General features: G+C 42.8%; 1 protein-coding gene across 4 annotated transcripts in view; it reads left to right on the top strand.

Annotated features, from left to right (window-relative positions):
- Positions 1-12,983, top strand: part of MYH10 (myosin heavy chain 10) — a 955,741-nt gene that overhangs the window by 334,968 nt on the left and 607,790 nt on the right. For all 4 annotated transcript variants that reach the window (XM_069200300.1, XM_069200299.1, XM_069200302.1 and 1 more), the window contains exon 13: positions 2,732-2,850. In XM_069200300.1, coding sequence (XP_069056401.1) covers positions 2,732-2,850 — 119 coding nt within the window. The remainder of the gene's footprint in view (positions 1-2,731; positions 2,851-12,983) is intronic.

Here is a 12,983-nt window from a genome sequence, read left to right as displayed (position 1 = left end):
TTTTAAAGCCAGCCATAGTGCCACGCTCTGTTCATTCCTTTCAGCACGTATACAAGCCTCATTTGTGCCACCATTCACAACTGAGCTGAGGTCTAATTCCCTCGAGGTTCCACAGGGATTGCTGCTCCTTTTTTTATAGGAATATGGCACCGCTAGCAGTGGTACATACAAGTGTGAAATTGTATGTGTATGCGGACGAGACACACTATTTAAATTTAACCTTCATAAAGCATTGCCCTCCACCACCTCAGCTTCACATTGTCAACTAGTGTGTACTCTTATAGTGATTTGACAAGTAATGTCTGTCAGCTTTTTCAAGGTAAACCCGGCAAAGACTGCGCTTCTTAGCACCAGAAATTAAGCCTCTAACCTCGATCATTCTGCTTGGTCAGCAGTTGGGGACCTGTATCCAACTTCACCAATAGTGCGCATCTCAATGCAGAGCTATTCTTGGATCAAGTGTTACATGTTACCCAAACATGTTTCTCGAAACTAAAACTGATCAAATAGATTCTGTCTGGTGTCGATAACGCCTAACTTGTGCCAGTGATTCAAGCACTAGTTCTGTGTCATCTTGACTACAGTAATGCTTGTTACCTGGGTATAGTACATAAGTCCCTGAAAAGGCTTTAGGTGTTGCAGAATGCTACCCCCATTTGGTAACTGGCAGTTGCACATTTTCCACTCAGCTTGCCTATCCTGAGGCAGCTATGCTGGCTGTCCACAAGGATGTGTTTTTGTTCAAGGCCATAGTAATAGTACTCCATATTCTCCATGGCGTAGCATCACAGTATCTCAAGGCTAATTTTTCTTTATATGAACTATCTTCTAGACCTTTATGATTTAAATGCCCGTTGACTTTCGATATCCCAAAAACTCACACTAAGATCTTCAGAGATAGATTTTTCTCAGTGAAAACTGGCAGATAATAGAGTAAGTCCCTAAGTGAAGTCCGGTTAGTTATCCAACTGCTCCCTTTTTTCAAGACCGTGATAATCCATCTTTTTGATTAGCTATGCTTTTATGTCCATCCCGTAGTATGAAACGGCAGCATAGGTTTGCTTGATAAATTAGAAAAACAAATATATTTCCCCCTTTGTCTGTTGTTATTCCTTAATGGGACCTTAATTTGTTTCTTACTTTTTTGATGTATACAGCTTTTGAGGCCAGGCATATTGTACTCTGAGGTTGCTGGCTTTTAAGACCATTTTACTCATTTCAGTTACTTCTCCTTGACTTATAATTGAGCTTGAGGCTTTACCTGTTCAGCCTCCGTATACCCCATTCTTTCCTGACAAATTGATGTTTCGAGCATGTACATCTTTTGTCCTAAAAGTTATGTTATTCTTGCATGTGGAGAAGTCTGTGGCACTCCCCACCTTTTTTTTTTTTTCTCTCTGCCCCATCCTCTAAGGCAGTGTTGTCCAACCTTTTTATCGCCGCGGACCGGTAAATGTTTGATAATTTTTCCATGGCCCGCTTGTCCCATTGTGTGACGAGCGGGCCACAGAAAAATGATCAAACATTTACCGCCCGCCACAGTGGGGCGGCCCGGTGCCGATTGATCCACGGACCGGTCCGCGGCCCGGGGGTTGGGGAACACTTAAGGGAAAGGAGTGGTTTCACCAGTTGGCTCCCAATGGGGTCTTAGTTTTTCTATTTGTAGGACTACAGAATGCTTCCTTGATTATCACATTTTTGTTGAGTTTGATAATGCGAAAGAAGGTAGGGAACCCAAAAGCAGATCTTTTCATGGTGAATTGTCTTCTTTATTAAACTATCTTATGCTGTGGCTGAAAATTAGTCTCCTGAGAGCCTTACAGGTTGAAGGCTACATCTATGGCCCTGCTTAAAGGTTGTTGATTGTTGAACATCTTCTAGACTGCTACATGGATGTCTGTCCATGCCCATACCAGGCACTACTGTATTGGTTCTCTGGTCCACAGGGAGGGTCATACAGGACTTTCTAAAGTAAATTTCACTCTTCTGATATCTGTTCTAAGATGAGGAATCTGCGGTTAGGAGTATCTGTCAGAAAAACAAGTTAATTTCAATATTGCTTTTCCGGTGGATGCTCTAGCTGCAGATTCCTTTCCTGCTGCCCTCCTAGCCATTCCATGAAGTAAACTTTTTGTACAAAAAACATCTCTAGCGGGGTTTGGCACTGTCTTTCCTCTGTTGTCAGTCACTCATGTTTGAAGGCTCACAAATTATGGCAACAAAACTGACGTGGCACAAGTATGTGGCTTTGTGTTGCCATGTCTGGAGACGAGGTGGAGGCCCATGATAGTATTGAACAGATTCAAAGTCCATTTTAGCGCCTGGAATGATTCAAAAGGTGAGGAAACTGCTGTTTGAGTGTCCGCCAGAAAGCGTGTTACCAAAGATATGTAACTTGTTTGACAGGTAGCTTAACTTTTCTTCCAAATGGTTAAGCTTGAATAATTCTTTGTCAAGATGCCAATCAGCTGATTTATTGGGTTCACTCAGTAACACAACACTTTTTCTTGCTTGGACCCGCAAAACATATTGGCCTTGACATAAATCAACAGAATGGGTGTACTGTAAGATTTAAAATAAAATGTAAAGACGTGCCAGAAAGATTACAAAATTATATTTATTCCGTCCGTTATTTATTCCTTATGAATCAGAATTAGTTGTGTAGTGTTTTAAATGTTTCAGACTAGTGAATATTTCAAGTGCTAACACTTTTGTTGGTTAACCTCCTTAGCGGCTCAGAAGCTCTGTCATCTGCTGGGAATTAATGTCATGGAATTTACCAGAGCAATTCTGACCCCACGCATTAAAGTCGGTCGGGACTATGTCCAGAAGGCACAAACTAAAGAACAGGTATGTTCAGTTGGACATCAGCTGTTTAACAGGCAGGTGTTTGGTTTTCCTCTTCTGTCTTAGTGCCTTTCCTTCAACGGGCACTCATGCCAAATAGCGGAGAAAGTGTTTATTTATTTATTTGCATTGCTACTACATTAGCTACTTCTGACATTTCATAACTTGTTGAATGTAATTTTGTAACAGTCCTCATTCTTGAGATAGCATGTGAACAATGTACTGTGTATCTAGGAGAAGGTGGTATTACATGAGTATTATAGTTACCGTTTTAGATCTTTGATGTCCACCCACGTTTCATAAAAAATACCTCTTCTGGACCAATAATCAGGCAGCTATAAAAGTATGCTAAGGGAATCCATACAAGCCTCTAAACTGAACCAATATGTCTTATGAAGCGTCTACAGAGTGAATCTTTCTGGATTCAAGTGTGTGCATTATTCCGCCATCTTGCCTTTGAGTCCGGAATTGTTCCTCTGTTTCATTCTTCTTGGGTATTGTTGTCTATCATTTGGTGCTCTGCTCCTCCCTGACATAGACCCCTGAAGCTTCACTGTGTGGTCACCATTTTATTTTTTTCGTAAATATTTTTATTGAAGTTTTCATGGAAACATGAACATCAACCAATACAGTACGGTTATACAGCATGGTTATTAATCGCTGGAGCGCTTTGCACTCCTGTCCACAGCACCCAGAGACATCAGTGTATAGTGTAGAACATCCAAACACCACAAACGTGAGGACCGTTAATGGGGTGGCGGGCGTAAGAGGTTGGTATCCCTCCCCTCAACTGAGAGTCTGACTGGAGGATGAGGCGGCTTCTCCCTCCATTAAGTCTAGCCAATAGTGCGCCCTCCACCAGCCCAATATCCTCTGGAACGTTTGAGGGCAGCCCCTGCTGCTGTACCTCACCTTTTCTGCCATCATGTAACTGTCAATCTCCTGTTGCCAGTTCCCTCAGTGTTTGCACTTCCTTGGCACCCTAGTACCTGGCTATGTCCCTCTTAGCCACTAACAAAGCCTGGGAGTATAATAGGAGTTTATGGCACTTGGGATCCCCAGCCGAACAAACCTGGGTTCTGTCGGGAGAGGGACCCCAATATTGCTGAAAGTTCCTTGGGAATTATGTTCCAGTATCATCTTATATAATTGCATTCCCAAATCTTGTGTATAAAGGTCCCTGGGTCTGTCTTGCAGTGTATGCAGCCCGGTGTTGGTGCCCTTCTCTCGCAGCTGGCAGAGTATCTGACATATTGGTATTGATGGTTTTATATGTGATGCATAAGGCCCTTTTCCCTAGACCCTCAATGAGTATACGTCCTTCTAGAGAGGCATAGTCCGGTAGATGGCATTCCCCCCCACCCATATAGCCCCTATGTCAGCCATACATGTTGTAGTCGGGCATAGTGCAGGAACTGCGTTGGATGCATACGAAATTCTGTGTGCATGGAGGTGAATGACATGATATCACTTTGTTCCAAAATGTTGTCTACTTTTGAAATAACAATGGCATCCCAACGTTCTAAACCTTGCAGCTTTGTAAATTGTCGTAGCCAGTTACATGCCCATAGTGGCATTTCCCTGGTGATCTTACGGTCCCACCCAGTCATCTTCGTGGCTTTATGCCAGACATCTTGGGCTACCCTGGTGGCAGTAGTTGGGATCTCCCCCATATAGGTGGTGTAAATGAGTTTTGGAAGTTAGGAAATTTCATTTCAAATTAAATGTGGGGTGGTCTTGCTGGGCAAAGATCCATTCATTTATGGTAATTAAATGGGAAACCCAGTAGTACCCTTCTATGTCTGGGAGTGCCAACCCCTCCTTGTACTGATTACTTTGGAGTGTTTTAAGGGATACCCTTGGGTGTCATCCATCCTAGAACAGGGTTTACAATTCCCTGTTGATTTTGGTGAAGAATGGAGGGGGAATGGGATAATACGTGTTCTAGAGCACATAAAGGAATTTGGGGAGAGTAATCATCTTGAACATAGCTGCTCGTCCCATTGGGGTGAGGGGTAGGCCTCTTCACCATGCCACGTCTGCCTGAAAGTCCCAAAGGACCCTTCCAGCGTTGTGGCACGCACATATCTCTGACTTTGCGGTGAGAAATATCCTCAAATATTTGAGCCAGTCTTCAATCTTATTTATAAACTGGGAGTGAAAGAAACACAAGGGTAGTAAGGGTGACGGAAGCCGCACTTCTAGGTAGTAACACAGTAATTATTAACACATATATATGGAAGAGCAAAGTCTGGTGCAATCAGGCCGAGTGCCCTACTACCCAGCAGGCACCAAAGCGGGTAACACAGTACCCACAGCCAAACCTAGAAAAAAAGAAAATTGGTCAGAGCACACAGAATGTTGTGTCCAAAAGTGTTGCAGGGATGAAAAGCCCTGGTGGTTTGTCGAAGGTAAGCGAAAGTTTGAGGTTGAAGAAAACGTCCAGAATCTTGATTAGTAGAAATTGCCTTTATTCGTAGGTGTTGAAGAGCATGATAATCGCAGAAAAACAGCCAACACGTGTTTCGTCACACAAGTGACTTCATCAAGGCTGTAAAAGATATTGATAAAGGCAACAGTTGGTATATATAAGTGTGTAGGATCAGTAATAGATTCATGTAGAAAAGATTCCAAACCAAAAACCAGTGACTTAGTGTGGGAGTCTGAGAAGATACGTGTTAGAGTGAACATGACGAACAAACAAAATGTGAACGGGACACCAATGATGAAAGGAGACACAATGTAGATAAAGTGATTAAACACGTCCATGCAGTGAGTAAGAGATCCAAGCTGTCTCTAGTAGTTGGCTCATATATTGTAAGCAGTGAGACGAAGTGAAGTGAATATGAGACTAGGGCAGGGTGAAAAGAGACCAAGCAAATAGATGAGTGTGACCACTAAAAGGGAGATGTGGAGTGGAATATAATGGGTGAGTAACAAAAAGAAGAAAGTAGTTTAGAGCCATAATCTATACCTGGGCCGTCCGGCCTGAGTGATCAATGTTATTTAGATCTGTGGGCTGGAATAGGTGATGATGATCTAGGAAGGAAAAGAACAGGTATGACTATCCCGTCGGGGAATATGATCCATGTCCATAGGCATGAGGTACGGAGAGAGAAGAAAAACACTGTGAACAATACCTTATGGATTGGGGAAATTTCAAAGTAGTAAGGTTGCCTGAGCAACAGAAGGCTGGTTAGGTATTTGAGCACGTCGGTAAAGAAAGGTATGAGAGGCCCTGATAAGCCGTAGAGATAAGACCTAAAAAATGTCAGAAAGATAAATGTGAAATGGAGGGGTCAGTATGGAGGGAGCAGAGGCAATAAAGAAAAACAATGTATTATAGTATATTTGAAGCCAGTGACAAACACAGCTGAAGTCTTAGCTTAGAGACCAATAGTAAAACTAGCCCTAAACGGGGCTGTAACGTGCACCTGGTGGGATAGAATATGTAACCAGAGAAGAGAAGATGAAGCACACGGTAGAGAAATGTCGATCCAAGGGATATATTAAGTGAGGGGCGCTGTGTAATATCGTCACGGAGCGCTACTAATAGGCCAGTGAAGTGCCAGAGTACTGAGGACCAGGTTTGAAAAGGTCCGTACTGCACAGGTGGAGAATCCCTGAAGCAGTATGAAATGTATCAAATCTCTGTAATAGATCCAGGGCAAAGAACGGAACTTCAAAATAAGCCCGAGAATGAGAGCGGCCATAAATTTGTAATGTGGATAGGGGTGAGTTAAAACAGTGTAGCCGGTAAGGCAACGCCGGTACAGAGTGTAAGACGAGCGTAAAAACAAAAAAGGACAGTAAACATTACTAGTAAAGCGCGTTTAGAAATGGAATGCTTCAAGGGTTATTTTAGAATAAGGCCGGAGGATTGGTTTAAGCCATACACGGCGATGGTGTGAAGAGTACATAAAAGCATCTACCATGAGCTAAACGTTCGGAAGAGTCAAGAACGGAGTGGAAAAATAAGCAGATACGCTGAGTATAAGGCGAGCGTACCTCAAAAAAGCACAATTATAAGTTGTTAGTAAAGCGCGTTTGGCAACGGAATGCGTCAGGGGATTACATATTAGGGCCAGAGAATTGGTTTAAGCTAAAAGGCAATGGTATGAAAAGTAAATAACAGCAGCTACCAAGTGCTAATCATGCAGAAGAGTCAAGAACGGAGTGGCAAAATAAGCAGAAACGCTCGACATACCTTAGAGAAACAGGTCACGGAGGCGCGGTGAGCAATCAAAGAGCGTCTGATGGTCGTTGCCGACCCGTGCTCTTATGGTAATCAGGGAGTTGGGGTGCCATGGAAATGTAGGGGGTCCCAAACTAAGACTGAGGGGGACAGTGTGGCGGCCATATTGGGTGTAAGAAACTTTATATAAACGAGACTAACGGATTGGAGAGAATATAAAAAGAAGGAAGGGTGGAATCAAGCGAAAAGTACGTAGGTAAATTTAAAAAAAAAATTCCGGTAGCATGGAAAGTGATGTTAGAACGGGAGGAGGAGAAAGGGAAAAACCAGAAGAGACATGTCCTGAGTTGTTGCTCAGGGTGTGTAACCCTTATCGTAGGAGTCGGAGACAAAGAAAACACCGTGGAATGTAAAAGAAGAAGTAATGTGAGTCCAGTAAACCTGCGGCAATAGTGAATGTGAAAGGCAAGGCCATGTATTGCAAAAGGCCATATACAGTAAATATGTATCTAAAAAACGAACTACATGACTATCCCGTGTTATCGCACACATGGTGCACAGTGCGGTTGAGAATGAATATGGAATACAATGGTAAGTTACAGAATTAGCAAATATTCATAATCAGATGAGTACATAGTTTGAACATCGAGATACATCTAAACATAGTAGAGCATAGAAAAAACATTATGTACATAGTTGCGCTTGCAGCAGAAAGGTTGTCCAAAGGTAGATATGATGCAATGTGCAAACGAATGGAGGATCCCCATACAAAGTATATGTCTATGTACACGAGCTAAGTGGATGCTCAGTGTTAACATACACGTGGTGTAGAGTGAGGTCGAGAACATAAAATATATTGACAGAGTTACAGAATTAGCATCTAATCATAAATGGATGAGTAAATTGTTAGTATACATAGAAGGATTCAAACACAGCAGAACATAGTGAAGGTGTTGTGTACATAATTGAGTCAGCGGATATGTGTTGTCCAAGAGTACATATGATACAACATGCATGCAGTATCAGGTTGATTATGCCAGAAAGAAGTGCAGTTCACGGTCCGTGTTGAGGCCTAGCTCCACGGCGCAGAGTTTTATGATCCATTTGGCCTCGCATTTACGCAGTTCCCTGGTTCTGTCTCCATATCTTGGTGAATTAGAAACTTGAGTAATGCCATGGAATCTGATTTTCAGAAGATCCCCTTCCCCATGTGCAGTGTTAAAGTGAACGGCAAGGGGATAGTTGATGTTAACATTTCTGATGGCCCTGATATGCTCCTGAATACGTTCCTTTAGTGGGCGTATAGAGCTTCCAATGTAGATCAGACCACATACACATATCAAACAATAAACAGTGTATTTCGTGTTGCAATTAATGAAACACCTAACGTGGTATGTTGTCCTGGTGTTGTATGAAAAAGATGTAGTTCTGTTGAGGGCTAGTTGACAGGATATGCAGCAGCCACATTTGTAAAAGCCAGTTGGTTTCTCTGGAATCCAACCCAAAGGGCGTGTGGGAGAGGAGGGGCAGAGAAAGCTAGGGCACAAAATGTTCCTAAGAGTCCGACCCCTGCTATGTACAATGGTGGGAGACCCGCCTAGTGAGTCTTTGAGACACGTATCTAGCATTAGCAGGTGCCAGTGTTTTTTGAGAATGCGTAGTATCGCCCCTCCTCTCCCACACGCCCTTTGGGTTGGATTCCAGAGAAACCAACTGGCTTTTACAAATGTGGCTGCTGCATATCCTGTCAACTAGCCCTCAACAGAACTACATCTTTTTCATACAACACCAGGACAACATACCACGTTAGGTGTTTCATTAATTGCAACACGAAATACATTGTTTATTGTTTGATATGTGTATGTGGTCTGATCTACATTGGAAGCTCTATACGCCCACTAAAGGAACGTATTCAGGAGCATATCAGGGCCATCAGAAATGTTAACATCAACTATCCCCTTGCCGTTCACTTTAACACTGCACATGGGGAATGGGATCTTCTGAAAATCAGATTCCATGGCATTACTCAAGTTTCTAATTCACCAAGATATGGAGACAGAACCAGGGAACTGCGTAAATGCGAGGCCAAATGGATCATAAAACTCCACGCCGTGGAGCTAGGCCTCAACACGGACCGTGAACTGCACTTCTTTCTGGCATAATCAACCTGATACTGCATGCATGTTGTATCATATGTACTCTTGGACAACACATATGCGCTGACTCAATTATGTACACAACACCTTCACTATGTTCTGCTGTGTTTGAATCCTTCTATGTATACTAACAATTTACTCATCCATTTATGATTAGATGCTAATTCTGTAACTCTGTCAATATATTTTATGTTCTCGACCTCACTCTACACCACGTGTATGTTAACACTGAGCATCCACTTAGCTCGTGTACATAGACATATACTTTGTATGGGGATCCTCCATTCGTTTGCACATTGCATCATATCTACCTTTGGACAACCCTTCTGCTGCAAGCGCAACTATGTACATAATTGTTTTTCTATGCTCTACTATGTTTAGATGTATCTCGATGTTCAAACTATGTACTCATCTGATTATGAATATTTGCTAATTCTGTAACTTACCATTGTATTCCATATTCATTCTCAACCGCACTGTGCACCATGTGTGCGATAACACGGGATAGTCATGTAGTTCGTTTTTTATATACATATTTACTGTATATGGCCTTTTGCAATACATGGCCTTGCCTTTCACATTCACTATTGCCGCAGGTTTACTGGACTCACATTACTTCTTCTTTTTCATTCCACGGTGTTTTCTTTGTCTCTGACTCCTACGATAAGGGTTACACACCCTGAGCAACAACTCAGGACATGTCTCTTCCGGTTTTTCCCTTTCTCCTCCTCCCGTTCTAACATCACTTTCCATGGTACCGGAATTTTTTTTTTTAATTTACCTACGTACTTTTCGCTTGATTCCACCCTTCCTTCTTTTTATATTCTCTCCAATCCGTTAGTCTCGTTTATATAAAGTTTCTTACACCCAATATGGCCGCCACACTGTCCCCCTCAGTCTTAGTTTGGGTCCCCCCTCCATTTCCATGGCACCCCAACTCCCTGATTACCATAAGAGCACGGGTCGGCAACGACCATCAGATGCTCTTTGATTGCTCACCGCGCCTCCGTGACCTGTTTCTCTAAGGTATGTCGAGCGTTTCTGCTTATTTTGCCACTCCGTTCTTGACTCTTCTGCATGATTAGCACTTGGTAGCTGCTGTTATTTACTTTTCATACCATTGCCTTTTAGCTTAAACCAATTCTCTGGCCCTAATATGTAATCCCCTGACGCATTCCGTTGCCAAACGCGCTTTACTAACAACTTATAATTGTGCTTTTTTGAGGTACGCTCGCCTTATACTCAACGTATCTGCTTATTTTTCCACTCCGTTCTTGACTCTTCCGAACGTTTAGCTCATGGTAGATGCTTTTATGTACTCTTCACACCATCGCCGTGTATGGCTTAAACCAATCCTCTGGCCTTATTCTAAAATAACCCTTGAAGCATTCCATTTCTAAACGCGCTTTACTAGTAATGTTTACTGTCCTTTTTTGTTTTTACGCTCGTCTTACACTATGTACCGGCGTTGCCTTACCGGCTACACTGTTTTAACTCACCCCTATCCACATTACAAATTTATGGCCGCTCTCATTCTCGGGCTTATTTTGAAGTTCCGTTCTTTGCCCTGGATCTATTACAGAGATTTGATACATTTCATACTGCTTCAAGGATTCTCCAACTGTGCAGTACGGACCTTTTCAAACCTGGTCCTCAGTACTCTGGCACTTCACTGGCCTATTAGTAGCGCTCCGTGACGATATTACACACCGCCCCCCACTTAATATATCCCTTGGATTGACATTTCTCTACCGTTTGCTTCATCTTCTCTTCTCTGGTTACATATTCTATCCCACCAGGTGCACGTTACAGCCCCGTTTAGGGCTAGTTTTACTATTGGTCTCTAAGCTAAGACTTCAGCTGTGTTTGTCACTAGCTTCAAATATACTATAATACATTGTTTTTCTTTATTGCCTCTGCTCCCTCCATACTGACCCCTCCATTTTACATTTATCTTTCTGACATTTTTTAGGTCTTATCTCTACGGCTTATCAGGGCCTCTCATACCTTTCTTTACCGACGTGCTCAAATACCTAACCAGCCTTCTGTTGCTCAGGCAACCTTACTACTTTGAAATTTCCCCAATCCATAAGGTATTGTTCACAGTGTTTTTCTTCTCTCTCCGTACCTCATGCCTATGGACATGGATCATATTCCCCGACGGGATAGTCATACCTGTTCTTTTCCTTCCTAGATCATCACCTATTCTAGCCCACAGATCTAAATAACATTGATCACTCAGGCCGGACGGCCCAGGTATAGATTATGGCTCTAAACTACTTTCTTCTTTTTGTTACTCACCCATTATATTCCACTCCACATCTCCCTTTTAGTGGTCACACTCATCTATTTGCTTGGTCTCTTTTCACCCTGCCCTAGTCTCATATTCACTTCACTTCGTCTCACTGCTTACAATATATGAGCCAACTACTAGAGACAGCTTGGATCTCTTACTCACTGCATGGACGTGTTTAATCACTTTATCTACATTGTGTCTTCTTTCATCATTGGTGTCCCGTTCACATTTTGTTTGTTCGTCATGTTCACTCTAACACGTATCTTCTCAGACTCCCACACTAAGTCACTGGTTTTTGGTTTGGAATCTTTTCTACATGAATCTATTACTGATCCTACACACTTATATATACCAACTGTTGCCTTTATCAATATCTTTTACAGCCTTGATGAAGTCACTTGTGTGACGAAACACGTGTTGGCTGTTTTTCTGCGATTATCATGCTCTTCAACACCTACGAATAAAGGCAATTTCTACTAATCAAGATTCTGGACGTTTTCTTCAACCTCAAACTTTCGCTTACCTTCGACAAACCACCAGGGCTTTTCATCCCTGCAACACTTTTGGACACAACATTCTGTGTGCTCTGGCCAATTTTCTTTCAATCATATTTAGCCCTGGAGAGAGTGTCATTGAAGAGGACAAACCAGTGGGGGCGTATAATTATGACTTGTCCCAATTAATCATGTACCCTAATTTGGGCCCCATATTCCCCCATTATCTGGAAGAGTGTTGGGACAGTGATTTCTGGTTTAATGATGTACAGAGTGACGTCAACAGCATACAGTGAAATCTTTTCCTCCAGGTCATCCCTCTCGGAATCCCCTGATCCCCGGGTGGTGACAAATTGTGCATGCTAAAGGCTCCAGTTTCAAAGCTAAGAGGAGTGGAGATAGGGGGCACCCTTGTCTGGTTCCTCTATTGATCGGGAAGATGGCTGACACAGGGTTCCTCTAGAGTATTGCCACCCATTTCATAAAATGCAGGGCAAAACCAAATCTGAGTAGTGTCTGCTCAAGAAAAGGTCAACGGACTGTGTCAAACGCTTTTTCGGCGTCCAGGGAGAGAAAACAGTGTGGAGCCGAGCGTTGTAAGACAGTTATGCAAGTGTCTTAAGTTAAGGGAAATCGACCTACCAGTCATTAAACCCGTCTGGTCTTGATGTATCAAGGTGTGATTACATGTATCAGTCTTGTGGCCAGAATCAAAGCTTGTAACTTGGTCTCAACATTGAGTAGCGAGATTGGGCGGTACGAATCACATCCGTTTTTAGGTTTCCTGTCTTTGGGGATAGCTACCATTGTGGCCTTTCCGATATAAAGGGGGAGTTACCTTTCTGGCCAGGCCATCGTGTGGAGGCATAGGAGTTGGGGTCCAAGCAGATTGGCAGACCGTTTGAAGAATTTAGCCGGTATCCCATTGGGTCCCGGGGTCTTCCCAGGATTCAATTTTGCTATTTCTGTCAGTATTTCGTTCAGGGTTATTTCCC

Source organism: Pleurodeles waltl, chromosome 7 (genome assembly GCF_031143425.1).
Source record: "Pleurodeles waltl isolate 20211129_DDA chromosome 7, aPleWal1.hap1.20221129, whole genome shotgun sequence".
Lineage (NCBI taxonomy): Eukaryota > Metazoa > Chordata > Amphibia > Caudata > Salamandridae > Pleurodeles > Pleurodeles waltl.
The sequence above is the reverse complement of the archived record's forward strand: the minus strand, read 5'-3'. Positions and strand labels throughout refer to the sequence as shown.